Source organism: Balearica regulorum, chromosome 18 (assembly GCF_011004875.1).
Source record: "Balearica regulorum gibbericeps isolate bBalReg1 chromosome 18, bBalReg1.pri, whole genome shotgun sequence".
Lineage (NCBI taxonomy): Eukaryota > Metazoa > Chordata > Aves > Gruiformes > Gruidae > Balearica > Balearica regulorum.
The window spans coordinates 8,860,254-8,878,353 of NC_046201.1; the positions used below are offsets into that span (position 1 = coordinate 8,860,254).

At 37.7% G+C, this 18,100-nt stretch overlaps 2 protein-coding genes across 6 annotated transcripts in view; one reads left to right on the top strand and one right to left on the bottom strand.

Moving 5' to 3' along the window:
* Positions 1-18,100, bottom strand: part of ST6GALNAC1 (ST6 N-acetylgalactosaminide alpha-2,6-sialyltransferase 1) — a 282,118-nt gene that overhangs the window by 90,228 nt on the left and 173,790 nt on the right. The gene's annotated exons all lie outside the window — the stretch shown is intronic.
* MFSD11 (major facilitator superfamily domain containing 11) overlaps positions 1-18,100 on the top strand; it is a 34,379-nt gene that overhangs the window by 6,847 nt on the left and 9,432 nt on the right. For 2 of the 5 annotated variants that reach the window (XM_075770945.1, XM_075770944.1), the window contains exons 8-15: positions 1,983-2,041; positions 4,338-4,479; positions 5,179-5,219; positions 6,362-6,427; positions 8,282-8,407; positions 9,422-9,596; positions 10,605-10,740; positions 12,068-17,110. In XM_075770945.1, coding sequence (XP_075627060.1) covers positions 1,983-2,041; positions 4,338-4,479; positions 5,179-5,219; positions 6,362-6,427; positions 8,282-8,407; positions 9,422-9,596; positions 10,605-10,740; positions 12,068-12,235 — 913 coding nt within the window. In that variant the 3' untranslated portion in view covers positions 12,236-17,110. Of the gene's footprint in view, positions 1-1,982; positions 2,042-4,337; positions 4,480-5,178; positions 5,220-6,361; positions 6,428-8,281; positions 8,408-9,421; positions 9,597-10,604; positions 10,741-12,067; positions 17,111-18,100 lie in introns of those variants that run through there. The other 3 variants (XR_012838300.1, XM_075770946.1, XM_075770947.1) reach the window with 2 other exon arrangements.

Consider the following 18,100-nt stretch of genomic DNA (forward strand, 5'->3'; position numbering starts at 1 on the left):
GATACATTTCTATTAGGGGAGCATTTGACATCTGTAACAGAAATTTTGTTGATTGTGGAGGGCTGTGCTAATTTGTGTCAGAACCTGAATGCACTAATAAGCCCTAATGGCCTTGAAGAGCCTCACCTGGGGCCTCTACCACACCCTGCCCATCTGCCCATGGGCCCAGGAGCCCCATTTCAGCTCAGCCCTGGCCCTCCAGTTTCTCTGGAGCAGCATTGGAGGGCTGCTCGTCTCCAGCTCAGCTACAGCTTTGCCTGGCTCTGGGTGATCTAGACTGACTTTCCATCTTGGTTTTGTCCTGCCCTGGCACCGCAGACCTGCGTGGCAATCACCAGACATGACTCTGGCCTGTGGACTGAATTTCTGTCTTGACCTCTGACCTGCCTTGTCAACACAAACTTGTTTGATGGTCTGGACTTCTGCTTGACCCTGCCTACAATTTTTGGGTCTGCCCTGCTTGCCTCGCTGGTGTACTATGTGGCTGGGCTCTAGCTGGAGAGGTACCTTCTCTGCTGGATATGCTATCCTCCTTGACTCCTAGCCCTCCTTCCCTGAGAGAGCAGCCAGACTTTGCTGCTCCCTGACAGGTTGAACTGAAGATATTAAAGTTGGACCTGGCAATCAGAAAAGAGATCTTTGATCTTTGATCTCTTTCACAAAGAGTTCTCTGATATTAAGCTTTGAATGCTGCATCAACCAAAAAAGCCAACAAAAAGCTTGGCATCAAGATCGGTAGTGAGAACAAGGTAGTGGATGCTGTATTGTTGCCATTGAGTATTTTGTGCAGATACGGTTTATGCCTCTCAGGAGAGTGAAATGCAGTTAGGATATAGGAAAAAAATAACAAACGTGTGCAAGAAGATAGAGCTGCTCACTTGAAGAGAGACTAAAAAGGCTGGGACTCTTTCCTTTGGAGAAAAAGTGTCTGAGGAGGATTATACTGGTGGGTTACTAAAACACGAAGGCAGCAGGTGAGCTGAATGTAGAACTGTTGCTCACCAAATGCTGCTCTGCTACAATTCAGGTCACTTGGTGAAACTAGAAGAGGATTGGTTTGAAACAGAAAAGTGCTTCTTCACGCCATGGGTGATTAAACTTCTAGAACTTGCTGCTACAGGAGGGTGTAGAGTTGGATGGTGCCAGCGAGGTCAAAAGGAATCAAACAAATTCATGGGCAACAGATCCACACATGGTTCCTGAAGAGAGATACCTTTACCGCTCCTAATACAGCAGTTCTGGATATTGGGAGATAATCAGGGGAACAAATTGCAGAAAGTGGTGAGCCTGCACCAGGTGGCATTGCCAATGCTGTTGTGGGGACAGAATACTGGATTAGTAGAACATCAGTCTGAACCAATGGCATACTACTTGTGTTCCTTAAGTTTCAAGTTGCAGAATTAACATATCAGTGTGTTATCAGAGTAGCAATTTCCACAAACCCAACTAATCATGTGTTTTACAGTGAGTAAAATGCATGGCTTTATATGAGGAAACGTAACTCTAAGGCTGTCTTGAATCACTATTCATTTAGAATTACTATATTTCAGGAAACTGTAGGTAGGAACACAGAATTTCCCTTGAGCTGTTAACAACTGACTTAGCATTGCTGGGGTAATATTTCAGACAAGATACATGACTCTTCTAAGGAAGTATTACAAAATCATCTCCGTAAATATGTCAGCTTTCTAACCTATACCTTTCCAAAATTAGAGGCAACTTAGATGCAGATTTCCTAATTTTTGCTACACCTTGTGTCTTGATTGCTGAAAATGAATAGTCAGCATTATGGGGAAGAATCCACCACTGTGTGTGAAGTTTTATATAGAGTAAGCAGTTTGTGTGGAGAATGACTAGTGTCTTTATTTCTTTCACAATTGCATAGTACTGTTTTTTTGCATAGAATAGTATTACCGTGATGCTACAACCTTAATCTTACCACAAAAAGTGCTGTTCACCTTTGTTTTCCTTTTTGTTTACAGCTTGTTTTTTGGAAACCTCTATATATACTTCGCTTGGCAAGGAAAAACTCACATATCAGGTAGATATTGCTTGTTTATATGGGATGCCATCCTTTAAAATATGGGAACATGAATAAACCAGATGAAATAATGAACTAGAAAGTGGCAAGAAACTTATACAACAGCAGACTTTTTTCCCAATTTATAGTTTGATAGACTATTTTTGGAGTATGTTCTTGACTCAGAGTTCCATGGTACTCGTGGCCCTTGTATTATGTATGTTGTTTTCCTGCGTGCAATGTGCTTTGAGTACCTTTTTTTAGGATATTATCTATGAAATTATTCAGAATCCTAGAATAGGTATAGAATAACGTAACTTAAAACTTAGAATAAAGTTTTCCACAATAGCTACTCTGGGATTTTCTGTTTGCAGACATGCTTGTGCCAAAATATGCTTATTTTGGGGAAAGCTATTCTGGAATGGCTATATGTTTAATATATACACTATTCTGTTCCAAAGTAAGCTCCTGGTGTAGACAGTCCTTCTAAATCAGATTGGAGACTAATTAATCTATGAAATGAAGGAAAAGAAAGGAAAACCATCCCGGTTCACTTCATGGCTGCACTAATTATTGTGCTGGCACAAAGTAGTGAGATCTGCAGCTGGACTGAGGCTGGGCTGCTGCTGCTTAAACTGGCAGCACTGCTGGAAGAGTGTGTAAAGAACTTAGTCTTCCTTTCTTGACATAATTTATGAAGACTACTTCCTGATGGGATTGTAATTAATACTATAGGTTTTTTTCGTTTGACATCGCACTAGATTGGTAAAGAGCAGGAATTAGAGAACAGTGGACCTTATTCTTAGGAATAAGCTGGATAGTGGTTGGGACTGAGTGGTTTTAGAGCAGAGATCTCTGGCAATTGTTTAAGGCAAGGTAAGTGGGGGTATCAGCTAAGAAAACTGCAGTGGTGAAAATAGAACAGAGTCATAAGATTTTTAGTTATAAAAACTGAGCATTGCTGGAAAAAACACATTTTGTAAACAAATAGGGTTGATTGTCCCATTCTATAATGACTGTTAGAGTTTTTCTTAAAGTAAAATATCTACTAGAATGGTCAATTATTTTAACGTTTGAGAGGTGAGGATACTTCTACTGTAGTCAGTCAGGAATAAGATGTTAACTTTTAAATGATAATTATCAGGGCTCAGAAATACCGCCCTGTTGAGATGAATAGTCCACTTCATGCCTCTGTTAGATCCGTCTTTTCAGGTTCTCCACAGACAAGGGCTTGGTGTAGCGCAGCACAGGTTAATTTTTAAAAGTTATCTTCCACATTCCTTTGCCTTTAACACAAAGGTTTAAATGTTATTGAAAATATTGGAGACACTTTGAACCTGGTGGGCCTGAAATTCTGTGCATTCTAAATTTCATTGCAGAAATTCTTGCAGAATAGAGCAATTAACTATCAGGGAGTTCTGCTGTTTCATTTCCCCCCCTCTTTAGATGTCCTGAGACTCCTCTTTATTGAAAAAATGTTGATTATGGAAGATTTAACAGCATTTAAAAATCAATTCCTCCTTTCTTTTACTACCTATATAAAGATATTGTACGCATTTCAAGGTGAAGCACATACTCTCTTTTTGATCTGTAATCACACACAAGTTATTTTTAATTGACACAGAACAATTTTACATTTGTCCTTAAGCTAAAGGGGAAGTAAATACAAACGTAGGCAACATCTTCAGAATCATATGTTAGTTCAATCACAACTATTAGTTTTTTGGCTTTTTTTTTTCACTGCTTAGTATTTGTAAATGGGAGTGACTTTTGTGTTACTTGCTGGTGCCAAACAAGTCGGTTGCGCAGGGCAGCAGTTGCCTCCCTCCAGTTGCACTTGGTGTGCGGTGTCAGTGAGGTTTCAGTGGTTTTAAGGCCTTTGTAGTTCACAAGCCTACCAGTTTATGATGTTACAGCACTAATATTTCTGATGCTAGTAAGGAGCTTTTCTCTAGGGTTTTGGGGAATTTTGCTATGTCCATTCTGAATTATCTAAGTCTTGAAAGATGTGCTTTCTTCTGCTAATAATTTATGCACTTCCTTTGTTAATTGGCTCATCCTTGGTCATAACCTTTGCATGGCAGAAAATGCGAGTGACACTTGTTAATATGCCGATATTTTATTGGCATCGTTAAAGTGAGACAGGAATTTGCCAGCAACTGGGTACCTTTTGCTCCACGTGAAAGGTAAGTTAGAAAATTAGTATGCATTTTAAACACTCTTCCGTAGTATGTCTGTTTTAGTTCTTGGAAGGTAGTTGAATTGGTTCAAGTTGCTTTTGTGCATCTAGTTATGACTCTTGTTTGTTTTTCCACAGAGAGTGATCGCAGAACTGTCTTCATTGCTCTGACTGTTATCAGTCTTGTGGGCACAGTTCTGTTCTTTCTGATTAGGAAACAAGAGGACACAAAAGCTCCAGGGGAGGAAGATTCTGCTAGTGAAATCCTGGAGGACGGCTCGTAAGTGCTTATAACATGTTGTCACATACGCTCGTTTGTGCTCCTACTCCTCAATGGAACATCACGTTCACTTCCCCTCTGAACTGGAAACATAGATGTTATGAATAACCTGTAGAATTTACAGATTTAATAGAAAAGTGTCTGTACCTTAACAAGTGAGAATTAATGATCTTTATATGACATATTCTCAAGGGTGGAGTGTGGTACTGCACATTAAGTTTTCCATTAATGAGTAAGTGCCTTTGGAAAGGTATCTCTTTTTTTAACCTCTTTTCTGCACTGATTTTTATTAAATATGAATCTGCCTTTCATAGTCTATTTTGCCCTCAGTCAAGGACGAGAGGCGTGCCCTGAGGCATCAGTTTAAATATTTTTGTTTGATTTAAAGAACAATGAAAGTGTTAGAAAAAACATCAGTAAGTATGCCAGTGAAATAATCTTCAATGCTAAAAATGCTCAGAAGGAAGATTCTGTCAAGCAGGGTAATTTTTGAACAACATTCACTAGACAAGAAAGCAAGTAAGTTTTGTAGTTAGTAGTTTAGATTCTCAGAAACTTTAATAATACATTAGTATATTCCAGTACATAATGCTGGGCTAGAAAATGTGCAGAAAATTTGAAGAATGAAGCTGCCTTCTAGCACAGTGATACAATGTAGTTATTCTTTTTTCATTTTGATCAAGTCATTTATTTATCCAGGTCTGCACAAAACAAAATGATGAGAGCGGTGGCTGCCTTCAGTAAGTACTGTTTCACATAAGAGTTGTTTCAAAAAAATACTAACACATGCTTTCCAGTACAAATCACTTGGAACAAAAATTTGTGAACAGATAAGGTTTTAAGAATGCATTTCAGTTATTCCACTTTTAATATAGACTTTCAGGGCTGGCCCGCTTCGAAAAAGCAGGACAGCAGTGGTTTTCAGACAGAGATGACAGTTCACATAGGGACACAGGACTGAGGAGTTTTGAGCCTGATAGGAATTCAGCTGTCTATGCGAGCATTTGTGTTTTTGAGCCTAGCCAAAATTGAGCTTGCAACTGGAAAAGCTTGGGAACCACTGAACTACTCTGTGATCATGTTACTGTTGGTGTGCGATTGGTGTGAGCTGGCTCTCTGCACTTCACAAGTGCTCCTTTCAGGTGACAGGATCATACAAACAAAGCTTGACTGCAAGCAAAGAAAGTGAAGCAAACTTCACTTCAGTTACATACTAATACAGTCCAGGAGAAATTTGAAGGGGTGCTTCCTTGATGTAGTTTCAGATCCAAGCTATTTCACAACAGCTTCCTTCTGTAGATGAACTCCAGAAGAACAGGTCACCACTTGGGAAAGCTAGGGCATGAAAGTTTAAAAAAAAAAAAAAAAAAAATTAAGAAATGACTAACATAACAAGATAAAGGCAGAGTTATATGTTGTTTTGGTTTTGTCACCAAATGATAGCACTTAAACAACAACTTTGAACTGGAACATCTGCAGTTTCCATTGAAGTTTGATGTGGTTTGCCCGTGACTGTTAAGATTGTTTTGAGAATGTGGGGACCTTCACTGAGAATTTACTTATCCTTTCAGGAGACAATCACCATGAACTGAGAGACAGTACAAAAAGACAACGGACAGAAAATTGTCTGCTAATTGAAAACTGTGTATCCCCTCCTTAATATTCCCGGCCTTGCATTTCTTACAAAAAAAGGGTTTAAAATCACAGCATTTCTTTTAAATGACAGGTCAGGGTTGGTTTGTTGGCACTGTTTACTGTAATAAAGTCACAGTTGGCATAATTTTAACCTATTTTTGTGTTGAGCAAAGAGCAAAAGAAAGTGTAGATTATCTTAATAGAGTAATCAGAAGTTATATTAATTTCCATTATTTTGTCTTTACAGAGCAATCTATAAAGCTGAGCTTCACCAAACAAATGATGCTTCTCAGTGTTACAACAGCCTACACAGGTATGAAGCAAGCAGTGTGTGTCATCGTGTAGCAGTGTCAGGGCATTGTTTGGAATTTTAACTCCAGAGCAGGATCGCAATTTGTATCTCTGCAAAATTTACATAGCTGGCTTTTATGGGATTTGGCATTACACTATCAATAGACTGTAGGTTATGTTTAATGCAATTGCATCGCTTTTGAATTAAAATAACGTTTGTACGTTACACTTTCAGTGTCACCTTCATTAAGGCATGTGAGATTTCCAGCAGCCTTCACTTTAGTCTTGGTTCTACTGGGAAACAGTTCAGCCACTTTCAACTATTTTTGTCATTAGCATTTGCTGTGGCAGGACTTCTCTTTCTTTTTAACAGCTTTAGTTAAACCTGGTCTGCAATTGTTAGACCAAGGTATGAGTTGTGGAATAAAAAAACATTTATTTTTGCCATATACTAAAGTGATTCTTCCACAAAAACACTATAAAATGTTCAAAACATTACTGGGATCCTTTAACAGTTTTTGGGGGGTGTTTCTTGCTCCTTATTTGGCTTCAGATTCTGTTCTGTTCATGATCAAATTAAGTTTTAGGAAGAATAGATGCATTTTTAGAACCTCAACTCTGAATCACTATTATGAAAAATTGTTGTTAGCTCTTGTAGGTGAAAAGAAAGACTTAGATACGAACAAACTATAAGCAGTTCTATAACATCTGCTGAAGTTTGCAGTCAGCTTCTGGTGGAGAAATAGCAGTAGTAGCTTGCACCAGCTACTAATCTGAGGTACAGCTTACTTCACAGCATCTGAAGTGTTGTGTTAACCCAAATTAACTAATTTGAATTCCTCTTCGATATTTAGTGCGATGGGAATGTGAGGCAAGATAACAAGGGAAGGGAATCAGTCAGGTTTGTTTTGCCTGATTAATCTGAAATTTGGTTTTATAGGTAGCAGGAAAAAAAAAAAATCAGTCCAGCTTTGAAAAAAATAGCTGCTGCCATCTGGTGGCTCTTGGTCAATATTGCCACTTTATGTAGGAAAATACAAAATCCTGTAAGGCCAACACAGCCTTTATTTCAAAAATTGATGGTTGGATTATTAAGACTACTCAAAGTTCACCCCTTTTTGAGGGTATGCAGTTCATATTCCATGTTAGGTAGCCTGCTACATGTAGACCGGGATATGGTGTACCATATTTTTGCAGTAGCAAAAGCCAAAGGAGGTAAATTTTTGAACTTTGTTTTTTGAATTCCGTTTTTGAACTGTTTTTCTTTGTTTAGGCATAATGCTTTGCATCATTTTAAATATGCTTTCTATTGTGGAACTGGCATTTTTGCATTGATGGTTGCTTATAGTCATGGTCGTTGGACTCAACTATGTTACCTTTCCTCGCAGTAGTGGCAGTAGAAAGAAAGAAAGAACAGTTTTAAATAAAGAACAGTCTTTCTCAGTTTTAGTTCTTTATATATAGAAAAGTAGGCATCTTAGCTCTTTTGGTATTTGGGGGTGCAGGGAGTCTTTCTTAGGAATGCCATAACTTGGGGGGGGGTAAAAAACTTACACAGGAAATTCCAAAGTTCTTGAAAAGCAGAAATATAAATTATATGTAGAGTTTGTGTCAACAGAAGCAGTACTGAACCTAAGTACGTGTGACACTAATTAGTGACACAGTGTTTTTTTCTAATACAGTTTTTGTAAACTGGCATAGGAGCATATCATAATTACATAGTTTAAAATTCCTTAATTGCTTCTATTACACACACCTCATTTAAATATATGTATTTGAAAGGTACTTTAGGAAAAAAACAGCCTTTAGACATAAGGAATTTTTTAATAACTTTCATAATAGTTAATCTATCAATTTTGTTGGGTTTCTTTCAAAGGTTTGGTATTAACATTCTTTTCTGGAGTATACGGAACATGTATTGGTGCTGTGAATAGGTTTGGCAGTGAAGAGAAAAGCCTTATTGGTCTTTCTGGTATTTTTATTGGTGTTGGAGAAATTTTAGGTGAGTCTAATCTTCCTATCTTATAGACAAAAAAAGGATTAAGATGATGTAGTTACTCAAAATGTTTTGGGTTTTTTGTTTTATTTAACTGAATAGTGTCTTTCAAGCTTCCAGCAATGATTATGTAAGCCAAAAATGAAATATTAGAAATAAAATTGTCAACATGGCTCCTTATTGCACTGTGAATTACACTTTATGTAAAGTGAATGTGCACTAGGATGTGAAATACTGATGACTATGAATCCTAAGATTTTGCATTCTTTTTGGGTTAGTGCAAAGAAATACATAAAACTTAGAACGAGAGAAACACTAGACTACAATGTTATTAGGGAGCTTTCAGCATTGTGATATTCCGTTTTTAAATAGTATTCTGTTTACATTTTTATTATTTCTTAAGTGATCTTATAACTTTTATTAAAAAGTATTACGCTAAAGATTTCTTTCTTTAAAAAAGTTAGCTTGTGTTCAATGCGATCTGACATTTAAATAAAATTGAACACAGGTAATGTTCATCAAATTACTTTTTTTTGCTTAAACTCAATTACTGCAGTGTTTAAAAAAAAAAAAAAAAGCAAACCAAAAACCCCCCACAAAAAACCCCCACCACTGTCTTTGTTCACTAGGAACTTGGATCCACAGAGATGCATGTTTTTGCAATTAAGACCTAAGCACAAGGCTATCCATTTGCACTTAGTACTGTTGCAATGCTGAGTGGCTGCTGGGAAAATACTTGCAGAAAGGTTAAGTGTCTTCGTTGGCAATCATCTGATAAATCTCCTGCCCACATTTCCCAGACATTTATAGCAACCCAAAGGTTATGTCATCTGGCAAATGGGGCTGGCAGATCTGGCAAACTCCTTGGGATTGTGTTCACATCTGTCCATCTTGGTTATCCAATATGGGGAAGTTTATCATTTAAGCTTTCAGCTTCCCCCCCCCCAGTATTTTAAGTTTGGTTCTGTTCTTTACATCTTCAGTTCTGATTTAATTATCCAATCTTTCCCATTCATACAGGTGGAGGAATCTTTGGTTTACTGAGCAAGAATAATCGCTTTGGCAGGAACCCTATTGTGATGCTAGGCATCGTTGTCCATTTCATAGCCTTCTATTTAATTTTTTTCAACATGCCAAATGATGCCCCTATTGCTCCTATGGAAGGAACAGATGATGTTGCTTATATGATGCCAAGGTATGTGAACTTTTTCCTTTGACTGGTGTAACTCAAGACGTATATGAAGAGCTTGTTCCTGTAATAGAAAACTCCTTAAAGCTGCTTTTCTGTGTAGTGACTAACTCCATAGAAAAGGCTTCCAGGAATTCTGTTTTTGTTGAAGGTAGATATTCTGCCAGTGTGTGCCCAATTTAGGAATTTAAGTGGCATAAGACTAAAAAGCTTGAGGATCTTTTGTAGCAATTCTGTCATTGAGAACCGACATTCCTGATATCTAGTGCAATAGTGAGACCAGCAACTATTGTACTTGATGTCAGGAATTCAGTTTACTTTAAAACAACTTTGGGCTCAGTTTTGCTGCAGCAGGAAGCACCAGCCTTGCACTGTTGCACTGGTTCCCAAACTCTGAATGCTTGTTGTCAAGCCCACTTGGTCTAACTGGAGCCATGCTACCCCTGTCTCTTATACTGCTCAGTGTCAGGGGAAGAATATAGGGAGCTTTCTTATCTCATCATTGCAACTTTCTTTTGGGGTGCTTTTTTACCACTTTGTGTGAAAATGGCATTGTCAGTTTGTGGAGGCACAGCTGCTAACTTGCAGAAATAAGCATTTCTGCCTGTGCAGGTGACTATTCGTTATTTAAACTGGAGTATTTTACTGCAAAATGAATTGGTATTTCTCTGATATTCCTACAGTTTTTATGAACTCACCATGTGTGTCTCAGCTTTTAATCACTGCCTTGTGGGCTTTGTGACTCCAAGCACCAAAATGAGTTGTTCTGGTGGTTCTAATTTGGTGTAGAATTGACTGCAGGTAACAGTAACAGAAGTCTTGCATTCAAGAAATTAAAATCTGATGAAACTATTCTTTTTGCCAAGCCAAGCATTCCCAGTTCTTTTCCAGTGAAACTTAGTTTGATAACTTTCTTCCATTCTCACTTTCCAAAAAAGTCTGCCAAAAATAGTTTATAGACATATAAACTGTTTGAACGAGTGGCTTTTAAATTTGATTCACTTTCTCCTTCAGCAAAGAGGTGGCCATATTCTGCAGCTTTCTGTTGGGCCTGGGGGACAGCTGCTTTAATACCCAGCTCCTCAGTATTTTAGGATTCCTGTACTCAGAAGACAGCGCTCCTGCCTTTGCCATCTTTAAGTTTGTTCAGGTATTACATGACACAGCCTTTTGAAAGTATGACTGTTGGAATGTTATTGAAATACTGGGCTGGGTTTTTTTAATGAGCTGAGAAAAATTATGTTTCTGCAAAGGATTTCAACCTGGGTTTTTATCTTTCACAGGAGAGAGAAAAAGTTTTTTAGGTAGGAGTAGCTTTAATGTTTAGCTTGATGTGATTATATAATCGAACTGCTATTACTCACAAGTTCTGAGGGAAGTTAGAAGTGTTAGGAGTTGTAGTTTGAAGTCAAAAGGCTAGTATAGTTAACCAGACTTGGATTTTATGTAAATAACTATTTACTGAATTTATTTACTCAAAGTAGTCTTTGGCAGAGGGATGTGAGTTAAAAGGAAACAAGTTGTGTAACTAGTAGTTGAAGAGTTTGTGGATGTTATACCATATCACTGGGAGTTATCAGCGGGATATGCCAACAAAAGAAGAATTAAGTCATGTTTATCAGTCCTTAAGTTGTCAGAACACTAAAATAAATCTACCTATGCTAGCTGGAGACTTGATGAAAAGTCTTACTACAATGTGAATACAACTGCTGTATTTTGGATAGATCGCTTCACTCACAGGCGTTAATCTTGTTTGGTACCGAACTTCCTAGGTCAAGATCTGTGTGGATCAGAGTTATCAGTAGAAAAACAGTGGTGCAAAGCACTGAAACTGTTCTTGCTGTCACAGCAACAGCTAACGTGGGGAGCAGAGGTCAGAGTGTGTCTAGCTTAAAAGATGACAGCTGCTTGCTTCAAAAAGATTTTTTTTTTCCTTGTGCACTGCTCCATTTTTGTATCATTCTCAGTGATGGGTAAGAATTTGAGATAGACATGGAATATAAAGATTCTTTATATGAGCTCTAATGAAAATTTTACCCTTAAAGGAAAGATTGCAAGTAAGCAACACTGCTTGTCAAAGCCTCTAGTTATTTTGATATAGAATAGTTTGTGATGCTGTAAAACTGGAAGTAGTTTTCTGGATTTTATCTTAAAGCCTTGGCAGTGTTGTTTCTAGACAAACTATTTTCAAATAACAGAGAACTGCACTTGTGATGCTACAAAAACTTTTGAGTTTTGTGTTCATTTTCTGCAGTGAACACTATTTAAATAACAAGTAAAAGCTACATCTGTTGTATATCACATCAAGACATATGCTGAGGTATAATGAAGTTTTAAGATTATATATCTTCTGCAGAAGCATACTACTGAGGGTTGCATATTAAACTGTGTGTATGTCAATTTGATAATCCTTGTATAGTAATGCAATAGTGGATATCTCCACTGATAATCTTTTTACGTTGTGTTTTTTCTCTCAGTCCATCTGTGCTGCAGTTGCATATTTCTACAGCAACTACTTCCTTCTGCAGTGGCAACTCCTGATCATGGTGGTTGTGGGCTTCTTTGGAACAATTACCTTCTTTACAGTGGAGTGGGAGGCTGCAGCAGCTCTTGTTGCCCGCGGCTCGGACTACAGCAGCATTTGATCTAGATACCGTGCCTAGTCCAATGTGAGGAAAAACGCAGGCGCGTTTATTGTGAAGTGATGTGAGAAGGTGAAAAGATCAAGCTGCTGCAGAGGTTAAGATGGAAGAAGCTATTACTAAATCACCGTCAGTCTAACTGAATGTGAAACATGGGAGAAAAAAAAAATGCCAAATTTGAATGGCTTTTTTTCTTGCTTTAGTCAACTGAGCGTGATATGCATGTTCTTAAAAATCCAGTATTAGAAGTGGAAGGAAATGTAGAGATCTATGTATTGAACAAGTCTGTTCTGAGACATACATTTCAGAATGTAATTGCCTAATTTCACTCTACCATGCACTACAGAATTACAGTTTAGTTTTTTTCCCCTTAAATTATTTTTCCTATATTCTAGTTCTGCAGATGCTCAAATTCTTGTATTGAATGAGTGATATTTTAATAAGGTATGTTATATCACAGAGTGTGTCTGCACAACTGAGAAATCAATTTATGTCATTGACTTTTTCAACAATTAGATATGTAGAAGTATTTCTGTGGGAAATATTGCCTTAGTCTGTATCACCCAGTTTCTTGTTTTCCAACCATTTGTTTATTAATCTATTTCATCTGCTTAAATTTTAACAGATGCATGGATTTTTTTGAAGAAAGTGAATCAGGTTGTAGTGTGACACAAAAGATTTTACAAGAATTTGAAGAAGTTACCCTTAGCCATCTTAAGGATGTGATTCTGAGATCTGTGAAGTATTGATAATTGAGAACAGTCTCTTGGTTCAGCATCTCAGAATTGAACTGTGTTGGCATAGCTGCTGAAACTTTCTCAGGGTAATGCTACATGAAGGACCATAAGACATGGCTTCCCTCCCAGACTCCCAAATAGTTCTTTTTGAGATCTATGAAATTTTTCATCATAATCTGTGATGGGAGCATTGTCTAAGATAACTTTTTAAAAGTACAAATAGACTCAGAATGTGAACTGTAAGAATAATCTTGCAGTGTTTATTCTACTGCATAGTCTAAAAATACCTGAAACGCTTGATGTAAGTTGTTTCAGGATATTTTGGGAAGACTGTACTGTAATCTTATTCTACCAAATGCGAAACCAAGGATACTAGCATAGTAACTAAGTTTTAATCCAAAACTGTTATAGATGGTATAATACGGGCAGTGAAAGCACCTCACCTTGATTTTATCTGTCTACGTGACTCTGTAGTACTTGCAGTTATGTTTCTGTCTAGCAGGCAAACAAGATGCAACCGAGAGCAGGTATGGAACACTGAGAAGGCGTTTTTAGACACTCCGTGTAGCTATTTTTAGAAAAGTACTGTTCGCCAACCTTTTTTATGCACAGTCAGAATGTTAATGTCTTGTCTTTAAAGACAAGTTAAAAAAAGTTGACTTGGTATGTGTCAGTAGCTCCTGCATGTCATAACTACGTAGGTGTGCCCAAGGTTAAACTTGCTGAGGGAGTATGGTATCTCCTGTAACCTCTGCTGTCACTTTTGCTCTCACAGCACACGTAAGACACGACTCCCATGAACCACAGACCTCTTCACATGCAGTAAAACAGCAGAGAGGGATTATTTTACAGGCACATAGAAAGGGATTTTTAAATTCACTGCAGGTTTTTGCTGTGAGATCAGTAAGGTGTTAATGGGAGGATAAGAGGGCACCTGAACATTTGGCAAGCAAAGAAATCTGTGAGGATGACTGGGAAAGAAAGCCTTTGTGTATTCCCAGGAGATCTAATGAATGATGTAAAAGAGAATGAGACAGAACACGCGTTTGAGCGAGGGGTTACCAAAGCCATTCCAATTTGTCAGACAAACTGAAAAAGCATTCAGTATTCAATCAATATATATATGATTAATGTGACTAGCAGCACCCTAATGCCTCTCTCTTATCCATTCCTGTTATCCTCTAATTTGAAGCATACTGTTTTTATATACTGAGCTCTGTAAAAGGTGTAGATGATAGGATGCTGTCAGTGATTAGAATTCTCTTGTTGCTACACATTTGTATTTTCTCCCAAGTACCAAAAGGGATAAAGAGCTTTTTTAAGATAGGGAATTACTGACTTTTGTCTCCAAACTCTTCCTGGGACTTGTTTTTCTCATACATTTCAACAAGAGAAGAGACTTGAAAGTTCTCAAGGAACAATTTTGTCTTACAGTAGATGAAGGGGGGGGAGAAATGATTCTCAGGTCTTGTGATGATGAGTAACTTAGAAATGCTTTTAAAAATGCCATTTAACTGTAGCTAGGTTACAGCTCTTACGAGGTTGCTTTTTAAATTGATCCCTTTTAATGATGAACTTCTGTGATGTTCATCTGCTGTATAAGAATTATATGAACTATTTTATTAGAAAATAAAGAAAATTGCTAAGTTTATGTAGTTTCAAAAAGCATTTTGAGCCTGACTTTCAGGGATACTAATGAACTAGGACTTAAAGATTTTCAGTACCTCTGTGAATCTGATGCTTTACTTTTCTCTTTTTTTTCCCCTCTGTTCTGCTTGATCTGATAATATCAGATAATGTTAGAAGGCTGTTCAGAAGTATTTATTGGGTCATTAAAGTGAAGTATTACTGCTCTGTGACAAGTTTTACAAGAAATCGTGAAATTCTTAAACCTGCATCATGATAGCCAATTTTATGTTTTTGGGTTTTTTTTTTTACTATTGACTGTATAAGTATTGCTTTTGACATTTGTTCTGAAGAGACAGTTCTCAGTTATTCAAGCTGATGATGACACATGATTGCTTTTCACTTATTCATATTTCTTTGATTTGTCAGGAGGTGAAAAATCCACCCAGCTATACGCAGTTGTTAGTTTGGTCAAAATTTGTTGTATAGCAATATAAAGAATAGTAATGCTGACATCCATTTAGGGTTCGGTCTCTTAATCTTTTTTTCAGCATTTACCAGCCTTGAGGCTGCACCCTGTTCCTCTCACCTTGTTCTTCGAACAATTTCGTGTTAATCTGAACTGGGAGCATGCTGTTAAATTAAGTGGGTTTTGAAAAAAAGGCTTTTGCTGCATTTGTAGTATTGTGGGTTTGGTTTATATTAGGGATTTTATCTTTCTAAGTGAAATTACACATTAAGTTGCTCGGGTTTATTGAAAAGTCTTTCTTTTGTTTGTGTTTTTTTCCCCTCTTACCCTTTTAGGTTGTTACTAAGGTTAAATATCTTGACATATCACATCCCTAAGTTTTTCAAACAAATGCTAAAGAGGAAATTAAAACTGATATTCTTGACATTTGAATGCCAAAAGCTGCTACAAAGCAGTCCTTAATGCATATCATATAAGCATATCTATATTTTTGTCTTGCCAGTTGGTTTTCGTTTTGATATGTGAATGTATGGAAAGAACATTTCTACAACTATAGACCTTGCTCATGATTAAGGGATGTGCTATTACTTTTGTTGTGTTAATTTAATAAGGTACAATCTATATTAGCAAGTTGAGATAAGGAAGAGAGTCATTTACAACATGTTCTTTATAAATAATTCTAATCTATAAATTTCTGGAGATACAGGTAAAGTCAGAAGGGATATAAAAAAAAGCAAATAAACCCCAAACCAACCATAACCTTTACTGAGGTCCTTATCTTAGCAGGAAACCCTCCTGTGGTACAGTTATTAAAAAAAGAAGTCGTCTGCTGGTATAGTTCTTTCAGTTTCTGTGACCATTTTAAACTCTAATGGAAAGAGAACTAGTGGTCTAAGTTTATGGAAAAATAATTTAAATGTAGAAACCCATAGATTCAGGACCGTGTGTCAGTTAACCAGACTAGGAAACGCCATTTGACTTTTGGAACTCCACGAGTTTAGATCAGCTGGGGAAGGTGGTTCCCCGGACATCAACCTGACTAAGTGCCAGTAATTAATGTTGCAGAGGCTGCCTAGCAGCTTGCGTGTGAAAAGAACCTCAAAGATTGTTTTCTAGGGCAATGATTGATTGTTTGCTCTCAGTATAAGTCAGAACCACTGTGTTCAACGTCATGTCAATAGACACAATGCTCAGCTTTGACTCTTAATTGCGCCTGTACGTTAGTTAAGACATGACCTTACAATCACGACCATTAACTCTTCTAGAGAATTGTGTTTTTTGAAGACTTCATCTACACCACTATTTTCCTTGGAAGTCTTGTAGCTCCACTGATGCTAATTGAATGGCAGCAGCAGTTACTACTGTCTTTTCCTTGTTCCCTGGTGGGTCTTCTAACATGCTGGCAGAAATATTAACAAAATGGGAGAATTTAAAGATGGAGATGAAGTGGAGAAGTTAGCTGCTTAACAAGATACTTGCCATTCTGAAATGACCACACTGTTTCAGAAGCAAGGTTGAGACTGGCGTAGTTTTCACAGATAAATTCAGAATGATGCTTTGATAAGTTTAACGTCAGAGATTGTGTTAAGTACCACAGAGAAGCACTAGTGAGAGAGTGGAAAAAACATCCTTAAATTGCAATAGAGAGTAAATCTGGAACTGAGAATAATTCTCAGCGTGTGAAGGGGTGCTTTGTTCAATGGAGTCTGGGCATTTATAGCTGCTGCTGGCATCGACTCAATTCTTCTTTGTTTCATACTTGCTCTGCTATGTTATTTCACTGTTGATGTGTCTTCCTCCAACCTATCCTGTCTCTTTTGTTTACATTTGACACTGTAGAAGTATAATTTAAATGGTTGAAACTTTTGTTTTTACTTTAATAAAAGGTGTCTGGGTTAGAATTGGTGATAATTGAGACAGGCTCACACAATGATTATCCTAAGGAAAATGCTGACTTCAAGTGAGTGTACCTGACTCTTTACTGTATTTCTTTTCATGATCACAGCCATGCAAATAAAAGTGACTCACAGCCAATGTTTTTGTTAATATGCTTGTTAAGTGTCAGAATTGCTCTTGTTATGCCAGGGGCTTTGTAAAGGGTAAACACGGTTTTAACTGATGGATCTCAGAAGTGCTTTGTGGCACCTGTAAGGGCCTGCTTAGGAACATGAAAATGGTTTAGTGCTAAACTCTTTTGAACCACTTAATTCTAGTTGTGGCATAGGCTAGGAAAACGTATTGGGGAAATCCGGAGGGCTGCTTCAGTCCTGGCCTGTTTGCTTTCCTTGCCCTGTTTGAGAGCCTGTCTTCCAAAAACTGACCTGCTCGGCAAGAGGAGGTGTCTGATGTTATTTCTTCGTGGGTTCCTCTTCCACTATCCTTTCCCATGATTTTGGATATTTTTCGTCTAGCTTAAGTGCTGTATGTCTGATAGACTCTATAAAATTTGTCAGAATTGTGGATTATAGCTTGCTGTTTATCTAGAATTAAATATAGAGGGTTATTGTCCAGTCAAACTGCATGGCTAAAAGGCATGATTAAGTCCTGGCTTCCTACTGCGATTAAAGGGCATGGAGGGAGCAGCAGGGAACAGCTTTGCTGACTGTCGTTTGGCTGGATTGTACGTGAAAGAACCTGATTGCAGAGCTGAAGAAGCCCAGGGAAGGTAACAAGTGCCTCGTGCAAAGAGACCAGTACAGGCAAATTTTGCCTGCTGCATTTCTCCCTTGAGATTCGGTAATTTGCAGATTCATCAGAATCCACTGTGGTTCCACTAGTGTGATCTTTGGACGGCCTTGGTATTCTGATTTCTGAGAGAGAGAATCTGTATTCAATAGCTGACGGTAAAATCCTTTATGTGAACAAATAGAAAAGAACCTCGCAGGTCAGCTTTTGCGGCGCACAGCCCTTTGAATCTTTGGATAAAAGGATATTTAGGAGCTGACACTTCAAAGTTAGATCATGAAGGGGGGGGAAAAATAGGTGGTTTGTGCCTTAAATGAAAAAACATCATTCATTCTGTCATATTAAAGGGAA